The 23230-nt window shown below is 39.0% G+C and overlaps 1 protein-coding gene across 1 annotated transcript in view; it reads right to left on the bottom strand.

The window, feature by feature from the left end:
* LOC107633299 overlaps nucleotides 1-19974 on the bottom strand; it is a 45494-nt gene extending 25520 nt beyond the window's left edge. Inside the window, exon 1 of the mRNA XM_016336943.1 lies at nucleotides 19357-19974. Within this exon, the coding sequence (XP_016192429.1) occupies nucleotides 19357-19974 (618 nt within the window). The remainder of the gene's footprint in view (nucleotides 1-19356) is intronic.

Below are 23230 nucleotides of genomic sequence, written 5' to 3'. Positions count from 1 at the left end.
AGTCCTTTGAGTCTTTGAATTTCTGTTCTTCGTGTTCTTGTGAATCTTCAAGGTGTTCTTGAGTCTTTCTTGTGTTTTGATCTTAAAATTTTTATGTTTGGTGTTCCTTGGTGTTTCTCCTCCAAATTTTCGAAAATAAGGAGCATTAGACCTAAAATTTTAAGTTCTGTGTCTTTTTATTGTTTTTCTCTTTTCTCATTGAATTCAAAAATATCTTTTTCCTTTAGTTTAATTGAATTTTCGAAAAATACCTTTAAAAATTCAGATTTTTATTTTAAAAATCAAATCTTTTCAAAATTCAAAATCTTTTTCAAAAATCATATCCAAAGTTTTTCCAATCTTCTTAATTAGGCAATTACTTTCATTTTCAAATTTATTTTTCTCTTGGTTTTCGAAATTTACATTCTAATTTCTAATTATTTTATTTTATCTTATTATTTTTAATTATCTTAATAATTTGGTTTATTCTACTTAAATAAAATAAAAAAATAAAAATATATTTTTTCTTTGCAATTCATATCAATTCCATTTTATTCATCATGGATCTAAGTAGAAATGAACAGTCCAGAAGGACTCTGGGGTCATATGCTAATCCCACTGCTGCTGCATATGGGAGTAGTATCTGTATACCTCCCATCAAAGCAGGCAGTTTTGAGCTAAATCGTCAGCTCATTGTCATGGTGCAGCAAAACTGCCAGTATTTCGGTCTTCTACAGGAAGAACCTACTGAGTTTCTGGCACAATTCTTGCAAATTGCTGACACAGTATGTGACAAGGAGGTAGATCAGGATGTATACATACTGTTACTGTTTCCGTTTGCTGTAAAAGATCAAGCTAAAAGGTGGTTAAATAACCAACCCACAGCAAGCATAAGGACATGGAAACAGTTATCAGACAAATTCCTGAATCAATATTTCCCTCCAAAAAAGATGACACAGCTAAGGCTGGACATCCAAGGCTTTAAACAATAGGATGATGAATCCCTTTATAATGCCTGGGAGAGATACAGAGGGATGCTAAAGAAATGCCCCTCTGAAATGTTTTCAGAGTGGGTGCAATTAGACATCTTCTACTATGGACTTACAGAAGGAGCTCAGATGTCCCTAGACCACTCAGCTGGTGGATCTATACACATGAGGAAAACTATTGAAGAGGCTCAAGAGATTATTGATATAGTTGCTAGAAACCAGCATCTGTACATAAGTAATAGGTCCTCCATAAAAGAAGAAGCCAAAGCAGTGTCTACTGAACTTGGTCCTCCAGAACAAGTTGCTGAACTCTATCAACAATTGTGCTTTCTAACAAAACAGCTAGCAGAATTCAAGGAGATGCTACAAGACACTAAAAATGCTAATAAAAATATGGAGGCACAATTGAATCAGACAAAACAGCAGTTATCAAAGCAGATAACAGAAGAGGGCCAGGAAGTTCAATTAAGAAGTGGAAAAACATTAAATACCTCACTTCAGAGTAGCAGAAAGCCAAGGAAAGAACAACTGACAGAGGATGAGCAAAATATTATCCAAAATCCCTCTGAGGACAGTAAGATCCCAGAGAGGAACAATTCTGGCGTTCAAACGCCAAAAATAGGCAAGGAGCTGGCGTCAAACGCCCAATAGAAGCTCAGTTCTGGCGTTCAAACGCCAGAAACAGGTAAGAAGTTGGCGTTCAACGCCAATCAAGCTTCTAACCCTGGCATTCAAACGCCAGTGAGGGATCAGACACACACAAGTGCTGATAATAACCCCTCTAAAACGGCTTCTCCAACCACTTCTGTAGGAAATAAACCTACAACAACCAAGGTTGAGGAATACAAAGCCAAGATGCCTTATCCTCAAAAACTCCGCCAAAAGGAGCAGGATAAGCAATTTCCCCGCTTTGCAGACTATCTCTGGACTCTTGAAATAAAGATTTCGTTTGCAGAGGCACTTGAGCAAATACCCTCTTATGCCAAGTTCATGAAAGAGATCTTGAGTCATAAGAAGGATTAGAGAGAAACTGAAAGAGTTCTCCTCACTGAAGAATGCAGTGCAGTCATTCTAAAAAGCTTCCCAGAAAAGCTTAAAGATCCCAGGAGCTTTATGATACCATGTATATTAGAGGATAATTGCACCAAGACAGCTTTATGTGATCTTGGGGCAAGCATCAACCTAATACCTGCATCCACTATCAGAAAACTTGGTTTAACTGAAGAAGTCAAACTAACCCGGATATGTCTCCAACTTGCTGATGGCTCCATTAAATACCCATCAGGCGTGATTGAAGACATGATTGTCAGGGTTGGGCCATTCACCTTTCCCACTGACTTTGTAGCGCTGGAAATGGAGGAGCACAACAGTGCTACTCTCATTCTAGGAAGACCTTTCCTAGCAACTGGACGAACTCTCATTGATGTCCAAAAGGGGGAAGTAACCCTAAGAGTCAATGAGGATGAGTTTAAGTTGAATGCTGTCAAAGCCATGCAGCATCCAGACACACCAAAAGACTGCATGAAAGTTGATCTTATTGACTCTTTGGTAGAGAAGATCAACATGGCTGAGAGTCTCGAATCAGAGCTGGAAGATATCTTTAAAAATATTCAGGCTGATTTGGAGGATTCAGAGGAATTGAAAGAGCCTCTGAAACTTCCTCAGGAAGAGGAAAAACCTCCTAAACTTGAGCTTAAACCATTACCACCATCCCTGAAATATGCATTTCTGGGAGAAGGTGACACTTTTTCGGTGATCATAAGCTCTGCTTTAAATCCCCTGGAAGAGGAAGCGCTACTTCAAGTGCTAAGAACACACAAGACAGCTCTTGGGTGGTCCATAAGTGATCTTAAGGGCATCAGCCCAGCAAGATGCATGCACAAGATCCTATTGGAGGACGATGCTAAGCCAGTGGTTCAACCACAGAGGCGGCTAAATCCAGCCATAAAGGAAGTGGTGCAGAAAGAGGTCACCAAGTTACTGGAGGCTGGGATTATTTATCCTATTTCTGATAGCCCCTGGGTGAGCCCTGTCCAAGTTGTCCCCAAAAAGGGAGGCATGACAGTGGTTCATAATGAAAAAATGAACTGGTTCCTACAAGAACAGTTACAGGGTGGTGCATGTGTATTGACTACGGAAGGCTCAATACAGCCACCAGAAAGGATCATTTTCCTTTACCATTCATAGACCAGATGCTAAAAAGACTAGCAGGTCATGATTATTACTGCTTTTTGGATGGCTATTCAGGCTACAACCAAATTACAGTAGATCCCCAGGATCAAGAGAAAACAGCATTCACATGTCTATCTGGAGTATTTGCCTACAGAAGGATGCCATTTGGGCTGTGTAATGCACCTGCAACCTTTCAGAGATGCATGCTCTCTATTTTCTCTGATATGGTGGAAAAATTTCTGGAAGTATTCATGGATGACTTCTCAGTATATGGAGACTCATTCAGCTCCTGTCTTGATCACCTGACACTGGTTCTGAAAAGATGCCAAGAGACTAACCTGGTTTTAAACTGGAAAAAATGTCACTTTATGGTGACTGAAGGGATTGTCCTTGGGCATAAGATTTCAAACAAGGGAATAGAGGTGGATCAAGCTAAGGTAGAGGTAATTGAAAAATTACCACCACCTACCAATGTCAAGGCAATCAGAAGCTTTCAGGGGCATGCAGGATTCTATAGGAGGTTTATAAAGGATTTTTCAAAAATTACAAAACTTCTGAGCAACCTGCTAGCTACTGACACGCCATTTGTGTTTGACACAGAGTGTCTGTAGGCGTTTGAAACTCTGAAAGCTAGGCTGGTCACAGCACCAGTTATTTCTGCACCAGACTGGACATTACCATTTGAACTAATGTGTGATGCTAGTGACCATGCCATTGGTGTAGTATTGGGGCAGAGGCATGACAAGCTTCTACATGTCATTTATTATGCTAGCTGTGTTTTAAATGATGCCCAGAAAAATTACACAACCACAGAAAAAGAATTACTTGCAGTGGTTTATGCTATTGACAAGTTTAGATCATACTTAGTAGGATCAAAAGTGATTGTGTACACTGACCATTCTGCTCTTAAATATCTACTTACAAAGCAGGATTCAAAACCCAGGCTCATAAGATGGGTGTTGCTTCTGTAAGAGTTTGATATAGAAATAAGAGACAAAAATGGGACAGAAAACCAAGTGGCTGATCATCTGTCCCGGATAGAACCAGTAGAAGGGGTGTCCTTTCCTTCTATTGAGATCTCTGAAACCTTTCCGGATGAGCATTTGTTCGCCATTCAGGAAACACCATGGTTTGCAGAAATTGCAAACTATAAAGCTGCAAGGTTCATACCCAGGGAGTACAGCAGGCAACAAAAGAAAAAATTAATTACTGATGCAAAGTACTACTTGTGGGATGAACCCTATCTCTTTAAGAGATATGCAGACGGAATAATCCGTAGGTGTGTGCCTAGAGAAGAAGCACAGAAGATCTTATGGCATTGCCATGGATCACAATATGGAGGCCACTTCGGAGGTGAGCGAACAGCCACCAAGGTCCTCCAATGTGGCTTCTACTGGCCTACCCTCTATAGAGATTTCTGAGAGTTTGTACGTAACTGTGACAGTTGCCAGAGAGCTGGTAATCTGCCTCATGGTTACGCCATGCCTCAACAAGGAATCTTGGAGATTGAATTGTTTGATGTATGGGGTATTGTCTTCATGGGGCCTTTCCCACCATCATACTCAAATACTTATATTTTGGTGGCGGTCGACTATGTATCCAAATGGGTAGAGGCCATTGCCACACCCACTAATGATACTAGAACAGTGTTGAAGTTCCTCCAGAAACATATCTTCAACAGGTTTGGTGTCCCTAGAGCACTAATCAGTGATGGGGGCACTCACTTCTGCAATAAACAGCTTTACTCTGCTATGGTCCGGTACAGAATTAGCCACAAGGTGGCAACTCCATATCATCCACAGATAAACGGGCAAGCTGAAGTCTCTAATAGAGAACTAAAAAGAATCCTGGAACGGACTGTAAGTACCCGTAGACAGGATTGGGTGAGAAGCTTGGATGATGCTCTGCGGGCTTACAGAACAGCATTCAAGACTCCTATAGGGACCTCTCCATACCAGCTTGTGTATGGTAAGGCCTGTCATCTGTCCGTGGAACTGGAACATAAGGCCTATTGGGCAACTAGATTCCTAAACTTTGATGCCAGATTAGCTGGAGAAAAAAGATTGCTCTAGCTAAATGAGCTAGAGGAATTCAGACTCACTGCTTTCGAAAATGCCAAGCTTTACAAAGAGAAAGCAAAAAGGTGGCATGACAGAAAGCTATCATCTAGAGTCTTTGAACCAGGACAGAAGGTTCTGCTATTTAACTCTAGGCTCAGGCTATTCCCCGGGAAACTGAAATCCCGGTGGAGGGGACCATATGTGATTACAAGTGTGTCACCATATGGCTATGTGGAGCTTCAAGACATTGATTCTAATAAGAAGTTCATTGTTAATGGACAGCGAATCAAGCATTATCTTGAAGGCAATGTTGAGCAAGAATGCTCAAAGTTGAAGCTAGATTAAAAGCTCAGCAAGGTCCAGCTAAAGACAATAAAGAAGCGCTTGCTGGGAGGCAACCCAGCCATTAGCAAAACTTTTTCTGTTATTTTATTTTATTCCATTCTTCATTTTATTTATTTTTTAAATTATACACGTTCAATATTAATAATTTTCAAGGTAAAGAATCAATTGCATAAGTTCACAGGGTTACAGAAGGATTCAGAGCATAAAACAGGGAAAAGGAGCTCACTGGCAAGAAAACGCCAGTAAGAGGTACAATTGGGCGTTAAATGCCCAAAAGAAGCATCTACTGGGCGTTTAACGCCAGTAATGATACCTTTCTGGGTGTTAAACGCCAGAATGGGCATTCTGGCGTTTAACGCCATACTTGCAGCGTCCTCGGCGTTCAGGAAAAAGGCCCAATGACAAAGGGATTCTGGCGTTTAACGCCAGCCAGAAGCAACAGATGGGCGTTAAACACCCAAAAGAAGCTACAGAGGGGCGTTAAACGCCCAAAACATGCAGCAGTTGGGCGTTTAATGCCAAGATTGTGGAGGGGAGGAAGTTTTTGTTCCCAACTTGATTTTTTTAAAAATTTTCATATTTTAAACCATTTTTCTTGCATAAACATGTTCCATACTTTCTTTTTTCAAACTTTTTTTTCAAAAATAAAAAAAAATATCTTAATCCTAAAATTAAATCTTTCTCAATTCTTCTCCAACCTCTTCTCAAATCTTTTTCAAAACAAATCTATCTTTTTCAAATTTTTTTTCCAAACTCATCAATATCTTTTTCAAATCTTCACAAAATTTTTAGAACAAATCTATCTTTTTCAAATATCTTTCATATCTTTTCAATTTCAAATTACATCTTTTCCTATCTTACTTATCTTTTCCAAATCACATTTTCTATCATATCTTTTTAAAAGATTTTTGAAAACCCACCCCCTTCCCTTTAAATCCTCGTTCGGCCTCCCCATCTCTTCCACAATTCGAACTTGGCTGTCCCTCTATCCCTCTCCTTTCTTTTCTTTTTCTTGAGGACAAGCAAACCTCTAAGTTTGGTGTGTTTATCCGTGATCACTAAGCCAATACCCACCAAGATCATGGCTCCTAAGGGAAAACAAACCAACTCAAGAGGCAAGAAAGAGAATATTCCAAAACCACTTTGGAATCAAGGGAAGTTCTTAACCAAAGAACATTCAGACCATTACTACAAAATAATGGGTCTAAGGTCAGTGATCCCGAAAGTTAAAATCGATCTGAAAGAAGACGAATATTCGGAGATCCAAGAGCAAATTCGAAACAGGAGCTGGGAAGTCCTAGCTAATCCTGAAACAAAGGTGGAAAGAAACATAGTTCAGGAATTTTACTCTAATCTGTGGTAAACAGACAGGCAGAGAATAGCTGGAACCGCATTCTATGACTATCAAACTCTGGTCAGAGGGAAGATTGTTCACATCCATCCTGACAAAATAAGGGAGATCTTCAAGCTGCCTCAACTGCAAGATGACCTAGACTCCTTTAATAGGAGAATGATGAGACCAAATCAGAGCTTGGACAAAATCCTAGAGGACATATGCCTCCTTGGAGCCAAATGGACAACAAACACAAAGGGTGTCCCAAACCAACTCAAAAGAGGAGATCTCAAACCAGTCGCCAGAGGCTGGCTGGACTTTATTGGGTGCTCTATACTGCCCACTAGCAACCGCTCTGAAGTCACCATCAAAAGAGCAGTGATGATCCATTGTATTATGCTGGAAAAAGAAGTGGAAGTTCATCAGCTGATTTCTTGTGAGCTTTACAAAATTGCAAACAAGAACTCCAAAGATGCCAAATTGGCTTATCCAAGCTTGATCTCCCTGTTATGTAAAGATGCTGGAGTAAAGATGGGAGTAGATGAGTATATTTCAGTTGAGCAACCAATCACCAAAAAGTCAATGGAAGGACAAGTGCAGGACGATCCCATCAAGAGGAGAGCACAAGAGTTCCTCCCGGAAATTCCTCAATTTGAATACTGGGGGTGCCTAGAAGCATCTATCACCAAGTTGCAAGAAGCTATGGATCAACTGAAGGAAGATAAGCAAAATCAAAACAGCATGCTCTGCAAGCTGCTTAGGGAACAAGAAGAGCAAGGGCGTGAACTGAAAGAACTGAAGCGCCAGAAGCTATCTCTTGAAGGGCCAAGCACTCCACAGACTAAAGAGGCATCTACCTCCCAAAGCAAAGGTTGTTGAGTCCTAACTTTGTGATAACCTTTTATCTATTTTAAAAGTCTATGAGTATTAAAATTAGAGTTATTTGTCTTTACGTCTTTAGTTTCTTTTCTTTTATTGCTAAGTGTCTGCTTTTATGCCTAATTTATATTATTTCCAATAAATAATAAATAAAGATTAGAGTCTATGCCTTAAAGTTATGAACATCCTATGAATCCATCACCTTTCTTAAATAAAAAATGTTTTAATTACAAAAGAACAAGAAGTACATGGTTTCGATTTCATCCTTGAAACTAGTTTAATTATTTTGATGTGGAGACAATACTTTTTGTTTTTTGAATGAATGCTTGAACAATGCATATGTCTTTTGAATTTGTTATTTATGAATGTTAAATATATTGGCTCTTGAAAGAATGATGAAAAAGGAGAAATGTTATTGATAATCTGAAAAATCATAAAATTGATTCTTGAAGCAAGAAAAAGTAGTGAATACAAAAGCTTGCGAAAAAAAATGGCGAAAAAAAAAGGAAAGAAAAAGAAAAAGCAAGCAGAAAAAGCCAAAAGCTCTTTAAACCAAAAGGCAAGAGCAAAAATCCAATAGCCCTTAAATCCAAAAGGCAAGGGTAACAAAAAGGATCCAAGGCTTTAAGCATCAGTGGTGCACGAAATTGTGATCATCAATGGCGCCATCAACATGGTACGCTCAATTGTAATCTCAACTTTTTATCACAACTTCGCACAACTAACCAGCAAGTGCACTGGGTCGTCCAAGTAATAAACCTTACGTGAGTAAGGGTCGATCCCACGGAGATTGTTGGTATGAAGCAAGCTATAGTCATCTTGTAAATCTCAGTCAGGCAGATATCAAAAGGTTATGGAGTTTTCAAAATTAAATAAGAAGTAAACATAAAATAAGGATAGAAATACTTATGTAATTCATTGGTTAGAATTTCAGATAAGCGTATAGAGATGCATTCGTTCCTTATTCAGGTTGAAGTGTGAATGAATATCTTAGAATTGGAATAAGTTGAGTTGAATAGAAAAATAGTAGTACTTTGCATTAATCTTTGAGGAACAGCAGAGCTCCACACCTTAATCTATGCAGTGTAGAAACTCTACCGTTTGAAAATACATAAGTGAAAGGTTCAGGCATGGCCGAATGGCCAGCCCCCAAAACGTGATCACAGGATCAAAATTACAATCAAGGATGTCAAATACAATAGTAACAGGTACTATTTATACTAAACTAGTTACTAGGGTTTACAGAAGTAAGTAATTGATGCATAAATCCACTTCCAGAGCCCACTTGGTGTGTGCTTGGGCTGAGCTTGAATGTTACACGTGCAGAGGCTCTTTCTGGAGTTGAACGCCAGGTTGTAACGTATTTCTGGCGTTCAACTCTGGTTTGTGACGTGTTTCTGGCGTTTAACTCCAGACAGCAGCGTAGAACTGGAGTTCAACGCCCTTTTACGTCATCTAAACTTGGCCAAAGTATTGACAATTATATATTGCTGGAAAGCCCTGGATGTCTACTTTCTAACGCAATTGGAAGCGCGCCAGTTTGAGTTTTTTAGCTCCAGAAAATCCACTTTGAGTGCAGGGAGGTCAGAATCCAACAACATCAGTAGTCCTTCAACCTCTGAATCTGATTTTTGCTCAAGTCCCTCAATTTCAGCCAGAAAATACCTGAAATCACAAAAAAACACACAAACTCATAGTAAAGTCCAGAAATATGAATTTAACATAAAAACTAATGAAAACATCCCTAAAAGTAACTAGAGTCTACTAAAAACAATGCCAAAAAGCGTATAAATTATCCGCTCATCAATCAGCGGATAGGAGGGCCTGATAAACCACTATTTTATGGTTTATTTTGTGCTCAATTGAGTGGATTTTATCAACTCTTTACCCACTTATTCATATTATTTGCATGGTTTTACATTTGCCTTCCTAATTATGTGCTTTGATTGAAAACATGCTTCTTTGATCTTATATTTGCTTATTATTAATCCTCTCTTATTACCATTAGATGTCTTGATATATGTGTTAAGTATTTTCAGATATTATAAGGCAGGAATGGCTTGGAGGATGGGAAGAAAGCATGCAAAAGTGGAAGGAATGCAAGAAGTTGGAGAAATTGCTAAGCTGTCGAGTCTGACCTCTCTGCACTCAAACGGCTATAACTTTAGCTACAGAAGTCCAAACGGCGCGGTTCCAGTTGCGTTGGAAAGCTAACGTCTGGGGCTTCGATTTGATATATAATATAGTATAGTTCCTCTGACGCTAGGCGACGCGACCGTGTGATCCATGCGGCCGCGTCGCAAGTGACGGAAACCAGCGCATTTGAATTCACAACCAGCGAATTCTGGGCTATTTCTGACCCAGTTTGCGGCCCAGAAAATACAGATTAGAGGCTATAAAGTGGGGGAATGCATCCATTCATAAAGAGGTTCTCATAATTCACAATTTTTGGAGTAGATGTAGTTTTTAGAGAGAGAGGTTCTCTCCTCTCTCTTAGGATTAGGATTTAGGATTTCTCTTAGTTTTAGGAGTGACTCTCAATCCTAGGTTTAATATTCTTTTTACTTTTTATTTCTCTTTTTCTTTCAGATACTTTAATGCTTATATTAGATATGTTGCCCAATTGGCTTATAAACTTTTCATGTTAAGATCTGCATATTTTATTTAATATTATTTGAGGTATTTTCAGATTTAAGATTGCTTTGCTTATATTGATGCTCTTAATTTAATTTAGATATTTTTCTCCCTTTTGGCTGTGGTTAAATAATTAGTAACTCTTGAGTTATCAAACTCATTGTTGATTAAAAATTGGAATTAATTTGTCCACTTAACTTACCTTCATAGTTAGAGGTTAATAAGGTGGGGGAAGAATCCAATTCTCATCACAATTGATAAGGATAACTAGGATAGGACCTCCAGTTCTTCATACCTTGCCAAGAGATTTTATTATTATTAATCTATTTTGCTTGTCATTTAAATATACCTGTGCACATTGCCCAAACTCCAAATTTCTCAAAACCCCAAATTTACAATCTCCATAACCAATAATAAGAACATACCTCCCTGCAATTCCTTGAGAAGACGACCCGAGGTTTGAATACTCGGTTATCAATTTCAAAGGGGCTTGTTACTTGTGACAACCAAAACGTTTGTACGAAAGGATTTCTGTCGGTTTAGAGACTATATCTACAACGTGACTGTTTTTATGACATTCTTTACTGGCAAAAATCTCTAACGTCAAAATGGCGCCGTTGCCGGGGAATTGTAAACGTGTGCCTTATTATTGGTTATTGTAAATATTTTCTTTTGCTTGTTTATTTGTTTTTATTTTTGTTTTTATTTTTGCTTTTTCGCAAATTAAGAGGTTATTGGTTTTTATTTTAAAATTTCTTTCTTATCTTATCTTATTTCAAATTTTAAATTTCAAAAAAAATTAAAATTTCAAAATTTAAAATTCAAAAAATTTCAAAATTTAATTTTCAAATTAAAAATTTAAATAACCTTTTAATTTTAATTTGTTTTTATTTTTAATTTCTATTTACTATGAACTCTCACCCCTTTGGCTATGAGTCTGGTTACAATTATGTTGCAGGAAGAAGAAATTACCATGTGAACAGGCATCAAGGTTGGAACAATCAAAGATGGGAGGAGCCACAAGGATTTGATCAACCCTCATGGCAACAACCACCTCCAATGGACTATCAACAACTACCACCATATGCCTATGAACCCTTTCCTCAACATAACTTTGGACCACCAAACTCACAAGCCCCTTTCTGCCATTCACCTCCATATGACCTTAACCCTCAACCACCATACCAACCACTTTATGAGCCAAATGAACCTTCCTATCCACCCCAAACCTCCATGGAGAAAGTACTTGCCGATCTAAACTCCACCATACAAGCTCTCGTCGCACAAATCGGACCACCAAATACCTTCAACAACCAACCCTCAAGCTCTAGTGCACTTTCTTTTCAGCCACAGAATGATCTCTCCATCCCATCACCACCATCCATGGAAGAGCACCAACATCCATCAATCTAAGAGCAACATGATCCCAATAATGCTATTGACATGGAACAAGAGAGAAGGGATCATCTTCGCGAATCCATACTTCATAAGGAGCTAGAGGAGGCCCTAAAGGTGAAGGTAGTAAAGACCCTTGATGATGAAAGAATAGTTGAAAAGAGTCGTCATGGAAAGAAAATCATCAAGGATGAATACGATTTTATATTAAAACTACTGGACAAAGCAGTAATTATTAAAGAGAAAAAAGTGGTTGAAGACTTGCGAGATGCTAAATCTCCATGGGAAAGTCAAGACATAGAGCCTCTTTCCAAGACAGTTGCATTTGATGTTGAGGAGGGTGTACAACCTCCAAGGCATACCCTGGTTGAAGACTTGGAAGAGGTTGAAACTGAAGAAGCTTGCAAAGAGGTGGAAGATGTCAAAGAAGAGCACAAGGAAGTGGAGCTTGCAAGTTCATTAGAGACCCCTCCCCTAAGCTGCCATCATCCTTCACAACATTCAAGTGGATAAAATTCATATCCCTTAGCTTTCTAATTCCACTTGAATATGGGCTACTGGAGATGGATGGTCAACTTAGAGCTCTTTGTGGCATTAAGAGTAAGAGGAAGATGGTTAATGGTTGAAACTGTCAAGCAAGGTTCATCATGGTTGTGTGCTCAAAGTTTAAAGGTTGGTGTAAAGCTCAACTGAATGGGTCTAGGAAGTTGTTTGGCCGCTTTAGTGAGAATTTAGATTGCTTGCCACCCGGATGGAATCATGATGATCAACAGAAAGACAGGTGCAAAGGCAAGGTCTGGGACCCCGGAATTCAATCTAGAAATCAGCACTCTTGGGGCCTGGTCACTTGCTTTAACTTACTTGAAGGCTTTCTGCGCCTAGTTTGGGACCCCGGAGGTTACTGGAAGTACAAACACTGGTGGGGATTCCTGGATGAATACAAGCACAAGCCACCATAACAGGAAGCTCACCAAATGTCCAACTTAAGGACTTTAACTAAAAGTGCTAGGTGGGAGACAACCCACCATGGTATGATCGTCCTTTTTCATTTTTATTTAGTTTTATTTGTTTTTGAATTTTATTTTAATTTGTTATATTGAACCTGGAGTTTTGCATTACATTCATATTAACACTGCATTCTGCATTTTTCAGATTACAAAAAAAATAAGCGAGCACGCGACGCGACCGCATCAGCGACGCGTCCGCGTCGCATGGAGATGGGAGACAATATTAATATGAACAGAGAGTTTCGCAGGAGTAGCGCTGGAGGCGTGCCAATGGCACAAATCACCCTGCGCGACCGCGTCACTGACGCGACCGTGTCATATGGGAATAATGGCCTCCCACGCGACCGCGTCACCCACGCGGCCGCGTGACCTGAAATTGGCGTAAAAAGGGTGCTTGGCCGAAAGTTGTGCTGGAGTTGGGCTGGACTCGTGCTGGAAGCCCAAACCCTCCCACGCGAACGCGTGTCCTATGCGTTCGCGTCGTTTTCGAAAGATGGCCACCCACGCGACCGCGTCACCCACGCGACCACGTCACCCTAGATTTTGGCAATACTGAGTTTGAACAGAGAGTTGTGCGACCGCGAGGCTGCACTCGCGCCACTAGCACAAATCGAGTCACGCAATCGCGTGCCCCACGCGTCTGCGTCAACCAACCTTATCGGGCACCACGCGACCGCGTCACCCACGCGACCGCGTCGCCAGCATCGCACAACCTATCCAGATTAGTGCCAATTTTCTTATCTTTTCTCTTCTAATCCTAATTTCTTCCTTCTCTCTCCTTTCTCACTTTCTTTTTCTCATTCTTTTTCACTTTCATTTTATTTTATTTAATTTATTTGCATACTTTCATTCATTGCATATTTTATTTTTATAAAGTTATTATTGGTGTTCAAATATTCTTATTCAACTGTTACATCTTTTCTGGTATTTTCTTGGTGCTTAGTGACTTAATTGGGTAATATTATTTAAATCAATGCTAATTTTTATAATACTGATATTCCTTTTGCATTGACATGAACTTACATTGTCTGTCATTACCCACTCTCTTCCCCATTGTTGCAAATTCTGCACCACTAGTATGCCATAGCTTCTATTGTTTTCTCACTTACATGTTGAAGCTTCCATGTAAATGAAACCCTTATCATTTTGGCATTAACCCACCCATACCTAATTTATTTTCTATCTTTATTTTTGGGTTACTTTTTCTTTTCCCTCTTCTTTCAGGATGGCCACCCGGAAGGAAAGCGGAAGACATTTTACATGAGGAGACAGACAAGTCCATCTGCACAATCCCTAGAGAAAAGCAACAGTTGAAACAACCCATCCACCTGCAAATCTCGGCATGCACCGAGGACGGTGCAATCTTTAAGTGTGGGGAGGTCGATACCGATCTCCGTGGGTTAGTACTTTCTTTTCAACACCAATAATCTTATTTTCTTTATTTGTTCATTGTTGCATCTGCATATTTGATTGCATATTTATTTGATTTTGTGCATTTAGTTACTACTTGGTTAAAATAATAAATCTCTTTTTAAGATCCTATTTTTGAAAAAAAAAAAATTTTTTCACTAATTTAAATAAAAATTTTTAAAAATTTTTTATGTGTTAAATTTGTTTGAAGTTGTATTTGGAACATGGTTTTTGAGTCAAAGAACACACAACCTGTGAGACTTTGAGCTTATTTACATGGTTACATTATTTAACCATAAATATTTTATTCCTGTGTGTTCCCTTCTCTATGATTGTAATCTATATTTTGTTCCAACCTATATGTCCATTATTTAGTGTATTTACATGTTTGCATATGATTGAGGCCATTATTTGATTTTAGCTCACTTATCCCAAATAAGCCTACCATTTAAATCACCCTTGTCAGCCACTTTGAGCCTTTTAACCCCCTCTTATTCTGTATTTTACCACATCACTAGCCTTAAAGCAAAAAAATAATTAAATATCCCAATTGAATCTTTGGTTAGCTTAAGATAATGTGTTAATTAAGTATGGGGAAACTGTGGGAACATGGGTTAATAAAGGAAAAGTATAATGTTTCTAATTTATTTGAATATCAGGAATTTGGGAACTTACTCATGAAAAACCAAAATAGAAAAATAATAGAAAATCCATGTGCATTGATAAGTTATGTTTGTTTCTCTAAATAAAAAAAAAAGAAGAAAGAAAAAAAAAGAGAAAAAAGAGAAAAATCCAAAAATACTCAATAAATAAGTAAATAAGGGGACAAAATTACCCCAATATTAAGTTTAATAAAAGATTAATGCACATGTGATAAAAAATTAAAGCATTTCACATTTAGTTGCATTCATATAGATAGGATTGCATTTCATACATTCTATCATTCCTCTTCACCTTTATAGCTTCTCTTGAGCTTAGCATGAGGACATGCTAGTATTTTAAGTGTGGGGAGGTTGATAAACCACTATTTTATGGTTTATCTTGTGCTCAATTGAGTGAATTTCATCAACTCTTTACCCACTTATTCATATTATTTGCATGGTTTTACATTTGCCTTCCTAATTATGTGCTTTGATTGAAAACATGCTTCTTTGATCTTATATTTGCTTATTATTAATCCTCTCTTATTACCATTAGATGCCTTGATATGTGTGTTAAGTGTTTTCAGATATTATAAGGCAGGAATGGCTTGGAGGATGGGAAGAAAGCATGCAAAAGTGGAAGGAATGCAAGAAGTTGGAGAAATTGCTAAGCTGTCCAGCCTGACCTCTCTGCACTCAAACGGCTATAACTTTAGCTACAGAGGTCCAAACGACGCGGTTCTAGTTGCGTTAGAAAGCTAACGTCCGGGGCTTCGATTTGATATATAATATGCTATAGTTCTCCTGAAGCTAGGTGACGCGATCGCGTGATCCATACGGCCGCGTCGCAAGTGACGGAAACCAGCGCATTTGAATTCGCAACCAGCGAATTCTGGGCTATTTCTGACCCATTTTGCGGCCCAGAAAATACAGATTAGAGGCTATAAAGTGGGAGAATGCATCTATTTATAAAGAGGCTCTCATAATTCACAATTTTAGGAGTAGATGTAGTTTTTAGAGAGAGAGGTTCTCTCCTCTCTCTTAGGATTAGGATTTAGGATTTCTCTTAGTTTTAGGAGTGACTCTCAATCCCAGGTTTAATTTTCCTTTTACTTTTTATTTCTCTTTTACTTTCAGATACTTTAATGCTTATATTAGATATGTTGCCCAATTGGCTTATGAACTTTTCATGTTAAGATCTGCATATTTTATTTAATATTATTTGAGGTATTTTCAGATTTAAGATTGCTTTGCTTATATTGATGCTCTTAATTTAATTTAGATATTTTTCTCCCTTTTGGCTGTGGTTAAATAATTGGTAACTCTTGAGTTATCAAACTCATTGTTGATTGAAAATTGGAATTAATTTGTCCACTTAACTTACCTTCATAGTTAGAGGTTAATAAGGTGGGGGAAGAATCCAATTCTCATCACAATTGATAAGGATAACTAGGATAGGACCTCCAGTTCTCCATACCTTGCCAAGAGATTTTATTATTGTTAATTTATTTTACTTGTCATTTAAATATACCTGTGCACATTGCCCAAACTCCAAATTTCTCAAAACCCCAAATTTACAATCTCCATAACCAATAATAAGAACATACCTCCCTGCAATTCCTTGAGAAGACGACCCGAGGTTTGAATACTCGGTTATCAATTTCAAAAGGGTTTGTTACTTGTGACAACCAAAACATTTGTACGAAGGGATTTCTGTCGGTTTAGAGACTATATCTACAACGCGACTGTTTTTATGACATTCTTTACTGGCAAAAATCTCTAACGTCAGGGCCTAAAGGAAAAATATCCTGGCCTAAGCGGCTAAACCAAGCTGTCCCTAACCATATGCTTGTGGCGTGAAGGTGTCAAGTGAAAACTTGAGACTGAGCGGTTAAAGTTGAGGTCCAAAGCAAGGACAGAGTGTTCTTAAAAACCCTGGACACCTCTAATTGGGGACTCTAGCAAAGCTGAGTCACAATCTGAAAAGGTTCACCCAGTTATGTGTCTGTGGCATTTATGTATCCGGTGGTAATATTGGAAAACAAAGTGCTTAGGGCCATGACCAAGACTCATAAAGTAGCTGTGTTCAAGAATCAACATACAGGACTAGGAGAATCAATAACACTATCTAAATTCTAAGTTCCTATAGATGCCAATCATTCTGAACTTCAAAGGATAAAGTGAGATGCCAAAACTATTCAAGAGGCAAAAAGCTACAAGTCCCGCTCATCTGATTGGAGCTAAGTTTCATTGATATTTTGGAATTCATAGTATATTCTCTTCTTTTTATCCTATTTGATTTTCAGTTGTTTGGGGACAAGCAACAATTTAAGTTTGGTGTTGTGATGAGCGGATAATTTATACGCTTTTTGTCATTGTTTTTACATAGTTTTCAATATGATTTAGTTAGTTTTTAGTATATTTTTATTAGTTTTTAAATAAAAATCAAATTTCTATAGTTTACTATGAGTTTGTGTGTTTTTCTGTGATTTCAGGTAATTTCTGGCTAATATCAAGGGACCTGAGCAAATTCTGATTCAGCGGCTGAAAGAGGACTGCAGATGCTGTTGGATTCTAACCTCCCTGCACTCGAAATGGATTTTCCGGAGCTACATGAGTCCAAATGGCGCGCTCTTAATTGCGTTAGAAAGTAGACATCTAGGGCTTTCTAGAAATCAATAATAATCCATACTTTGCTTGAGTTTAGATGACACAAACTAGCGTTCAACACCAGTTCTCTACCCTATTCTTGCGTTAAACGCCAGAAACAGGTTACAAGTTGGAGTTAAACGCCCAAAACAGGTTACAACCTGGCGTTTAACTCCAGAAATAGCTTAGGCACGTGTAAAGCTCAAGTCTCAGCCCCAGCACACAAGTGGGCCCCTGAAGTGGATTTCTGCACTATATATCATAGTTTACTCATTTTCTGTAAACCTAGGTTACTAGTTTAGTATTTAAACAACTTTTAGAGATTTATTTTGAACATCATGACATTTTTAGATCTGAACTTTGTACTCTTTGACGGCATGAGTCTCTAAACTCCATTGTTGAGGGGTGAGGAGCTCTGCTGTGTCTCGATGAATTAATGCAATTATTTCTGTTTTCTATTCAAACACGCTTGTTTCTATCTAAGATGTTCATTCGCACTTCAATATGATGGATGTGATGATCCGTGACATTCATCACCATTCTCAACCTATGAACGCGTGCCTGACAACCACTTCCATTCTACCTTCGATTGAATGAGTATCTCTTGGATTCCTTAATCAGAATCTTCGTGGTATAAGCTAGAATCCATTGGTAGCATTCTTGAGAATCCGGAAAGTCTAAACCTTGTCTGTGGTATTCTGAGTAGGATTCAGGGATTGAATGACTATGACGAGCTTCAAACTCACAGGGGTTGGGCGTAGTGACAGACGCAAAAAGATCAATGGATCCTATTCCAGCATGAGTGAGAACCGACAGATGATTAGCCGTGCGGTGACAGTGCACCTGGACCATTTTCACTGAGAGGACGGATGGTAGCCATTGATAACGGTGATCCACCAACACACAGCTTGCCATAGGAGGAACCTTGCGTGCGTGAAGAAGAAGACAGGGGGAAAGCAGAGATTCAGAAGACAAAGCATCTCCAAAACTCCAACACATTCTCCATTACTGCATACAAGTACTATTTAATTGATGCTTTTTACTCTTCATAAATATAATCACTCTTATTATTGATCTTCTGACTAAGAATTATAAAATAACCATAGCTTGCTTCAAGCTGACAATCTCCGTGGGATCGACCTTTACTCACGTAAGGTATTACTTGGACGACCCAGTGCACTTGCTGGATAGTTGTGCGGAATTGCAAGAGTGTGATTGTGATTTCGTGCACCATTAGCTCTCCAATTTCTTGTATGGGTTTTGTAGAGCTCCTCACAAGGAACGCGTAGCCATAAACGGTGTGGCAATCGGAGCTCCGTAGCTTAAAATATGAGCTAGAGAAGAAGAGGGTGAATAGTATTTCTTCTTCCTCTCTTCCCCTTTCTTTTCTGCTGTGTGTGTTATGTTTGATTGGTGTTCTGGCTGGTTTGGTTCACTAATTGAGCCTTTTATATGTTGGGCTTGGGCCCAACTTAGACCCGCTCCAACCTGTTAGCGTTTTTAGCCCGTTTGGCTCAACTTCGGGCCAAACTTTTAAAATTAACGTCCAGTTTTCAACTTCTAAAATTTTTCTAAGGTTTTTGATGGTTTTCACTATTTCTCGTGCGGTACCGGGCAGATTTGAATCGGTTCAACCGGTTCAATTGCCGGTTCGTGGTTTGTTACAGTTTTTTACAGAAAACACATTTTTTGACTCAAAAAGACCTACTGAGTCCAAAAATCACCTTTAGATCCTCAAATTCTCACTCTAACTTTTCGGAATCTAATTTGGGCATTATAATTATTTAATTAACCGGTTAATTAGTTGCGGTTCTTACATTCTCCCCACCAAATAAGAAATTTTGCCCTCAAAATTTGAATTACCTGAGAAAAGTTCGGGATAATCTTTTCACATCTCGAACTCCAATTCCAAGTATGCTCTTCAACTCCTACTCGCTCCCACACAACCTTAACCAACTGAACTTCCTTTCCTTGTAGCTTCTTCATACTAGAGTCATCGATCCTCACTGGCGTTACTTGGAAAGTCAAGTTCTCTTTCAACTCGACCGATTCAGGTTCCAACACATGAGCCACATCCGATGTGTACTTACGGAGTTGTGACACGTGGAATACATCATGCAAATTAGACAGATAAGGTGGCAAAGCAACTTGATACGCCACCGACCCGAATCGCCTTAAAACCTCAAACGGTCCTATATACCTCGGATTTAACTTCTTGGTCTTGATTGCTCTTCCAATCCCAGTTGTTGGTGTGACCCTCAAGAATACATGTTCTCCCACTTTGAATTCTAATTGTTTCCTCCTCTGATCCGCGTAGCTCTTCTGTCGACTCTGAGTGGTTAGAATTCTTGCACGAATCTTCTTAATGTTCTCTGTAGTCTCTACTATTACATCAAAACCCAAAATACTTACTTCACCAGATTCATACCAACAAAGTGGAGATTGGCACTTTCGTCCATACAAAGCTTCATACGGAGCCATGCCAATGCTCGCATGAAAGCTGTTGTTGTACGCAAATTCCACCAATGGCATGTAACGATCCCAACTCCCGGGTTGATCCAACACACATGCTCTGATCATATCTTCCAACGTCTGAATAGTCCTTTCCGACTGTCCATCGATTTGCGGATGATATGCGGTACTGAGACATAGCTTCGTACCAAAAGCTCTTTGGAGAGCTCCCCAAAACCTTGAAGTGAATTGGGGATCACGGTCCGATACTATGCTCGACGGCACACCATGCAATTTTACTATCTCCTTTATGTACAACCTTGCTAAATCCTCCATAGAACAGTTCACTCGAATAGGCAGAAAATGAACGGATTTGGTTAAGCGATCTACGATCACCCAAATCGCATCAAATCCCGACCTAGTCCTTGGTAAACTGGTCACAAAATCCATCGCGATTCCTTCCCACTTCCACTGAGGAATCTCAAGTGGCTGTAACATCCTCGACAGTTTCTGATGCTCTATCTTCACTTTCTGACAAGTTAAACACTTAGATACCACTATTGCTACATCACCCTTCATCCCAGGCCACCAGAACATCTTCTTTAGGTCATAATACATCTTCGTGCTCCTAGGATGAATAGAAAACCCACTGTTGTGAGCTTCTGACAAAAAATCTTGTCTCAAACTTCCTACATCCGGTACGCAAATCCTTCCCTTCTATCTTCATAACCCTTCATCATCCTTAGTGAATTCTTTGTGCCTCTTATCACCAACTGGTTGAAACAATTGCTGAAGCTTCTGCCCATCTTGCTGAGCCCTTTGTATTTCTGATTTAAACGTGCTTGAGATCTGCAACTGATTTAAACAAGCCCTTCCAGCAACTTCACCAATGTCCAGCTTAAGATCCACAAACTTATCTACAAGCTCCTTGATGAGCTGATAATTTATACGCTTTTTGGCATTGTTCTAACATAGTTTTTAGTATGATTTAGTTAGTTTTTAGTATATTTTTATTAGTTTTTAAATAAAATTCACATTTCTGGACTTTACTATGAGTTTGTGTGTTTTTCTGTGATTTCAGGTATTTTCTGGCTGAAATTGAGGGACTTGAGCAAAAATCAGATTCAGAGGTTGAAGAGGGATTGCAGATGTTGTTGGATTCTGACCTCCCTGCACTCAAAGTGGATTTTCTGGAGCTACAAAACTCCAAATGGATCGCTCTCAATTGCGTTAGAAAGTAGATATCCCGGGCTTTCCAGCAATATATAATAGTCCATACTTTGCCCGAGTTTAGACGATGCAAACTGGCGTTCAACGCCAGCTCTCTGCCCTATTCTGGAGTCAAATGCCAGAAACAGGTTGCAAAGTGGAGTTAAACGCCAGAAATAGGTTACAAACTGGCCTTTAACTCCAAGAAAGACCTCTCCATGTGAAAGCTTCAATGCTCAGCCAAGCACACCCCAAGTGGGCCCCGGAAGTTCATTTCTGCATCATTTACTTATATCTGTAACCCTAGTAACTAGTTTAGCATAAATAAGACTTTTTACTATTGTATTCAGAGATCTTTGGACGTTTAGTTCTGAGATCATGGAGGCTGGCCTCTCGACCATGCCTAAACCTTGTTCTTATGTATTTTCAACGGTAGAGTTTCTACACACCATAGATTAAGGTGTGGAGCTCTACTGTTCCTTGAGTATTAATGTAAAGTACTACTGTTTTTCTATTCAATTCAAGCTTATTCCTATTCTAAGATATTCATTTGCACCCAAGAACATGATGAATGTGATGATTATGTGACGCTCATCACCATTCTCACCTATGAACGCGTGCTTGACAACCACTTCCGTTCTACATGAAGACGAGACAGAATGAGTATCTCTCAGATATCTAATACAGGGGACCGAGTTCGAGATATTAGAGTCTTTGTGGTATAAGTTAGAACCCATGGATGGCCATTCCTAAGATCCGAAAAGTCTAAACCTTGTCTGTGGTATTCCGAGTAGGATCTGGGAAGGGATGGCTGTGACGAGCTTCAAACTCGCGAGTGCTGGGCATAGTGACAGACGCAAAAGGATAGTAAATCCTATTCCAGTATGATCGAGAACCGACAGATGATTAGCCATGCAGTGACAGCGCATTGGACCATTTTCACAGAGAGGACAGGATGTAGCCATTGACAACGGTGATGCCCAACATACAGCTTGCCATGGAAAGGAGTAGGAATGATTGGATGAAGACAGAAGGAAAGCAGAGGTTCAGAAGGAACGAAAGCATCTCTATACGCTTATCTGAAATTCTCACCAATGAATTACATAAGTATCTCTATCCTAGTTTATATTTTAATTATGTTTTAATTATCAATTCTCTATAACCATTAGAATCCGCCTGACTGAGATTTACAAGGTGACCATAGCTTGCTTCAAGCCGACAATCTCCGTGGGATCGACCCTTACTCACGTAAGGTTTATTACTTGGACGACCCAGTGCATTTGCTGGTTAGTTGTGCGAAGTTGTGACAAAGTGTGATTCACGTTTGAGAGCACCAAGCCTTTGGCGCCATTGTTGATGATCGCAATTTCGTGCACCAAGTTTTTGGCGCCGTTGCCGGGGAGGGAACAAACAACAATTTCGCATTTGTTTCCGGCAACAACAGTGCCAAGTTTGGTTCGGCAACAACACCAAGTTTTTGGCGCCGTTGCCGGGATTGTTCGAGTTTGGACAACTGACGGTTCATCTTGTTGCTCAGATTAGGTAATTTTATTTTAATTTTAACCTTTTTGTTTTTATTATTCTTATTTTCGAAAATTTCAAAAAAAATAAATAAATATTTTCAATTTTTTTTTTTTAATTTATGTTCTTCAGAATTTTTATGAAGGAATTCTAGTGTTTCATGATGATTTGTTGAATCTTGGCTGGTTGTAAGCCATGTCTGATCTTTTGGACCGGGGTTTCAACTTATCATCACAAGAGCTTGTTGATCTTCACCCATTTGGCAGTTACACACATAGTTGTTGTATACATGGGAGGTAGGCAATATCTACTAAAGCTTGGCTGGCCATTGGCCATGTCTAGCGTTTTGGACCGGAGCTTTCAATGAAAGCTTGGCTGGCTAGTAAGCCATGTCTAATTCCTGGACTGGAGCTTTAGACTAACATTGCAAGATTCCTGGAATTCCTATTAAAAATTTTGAAATCCTTATTTTCCTTTTCAAAATAATTTTCGAAAAATCCAAAAAAAGTAATAAAATCATAAAATCAAAAATAATTTTGTGTTTCTTGTTTGAGTC

This window comes from Arachis ipaensis, chromosome B03, assembly GCF_000816755.2.
Source record: "Arachis ipaensis cultivar K30076 chromosome B03, Araip1.1, whole genome shotgun sequence".
Taxonomy (NCBI): Eukaryota; Viridiplantae; Streptophyta; class Magnoliopsida; order Fabales; family Fabaceae; genus Arachis; species Arachis ipaensis.
Note: the sequence above shows the minus strand (reverse complement) of the source record. Positions and strands in the feature narration are given on the sequence as shown.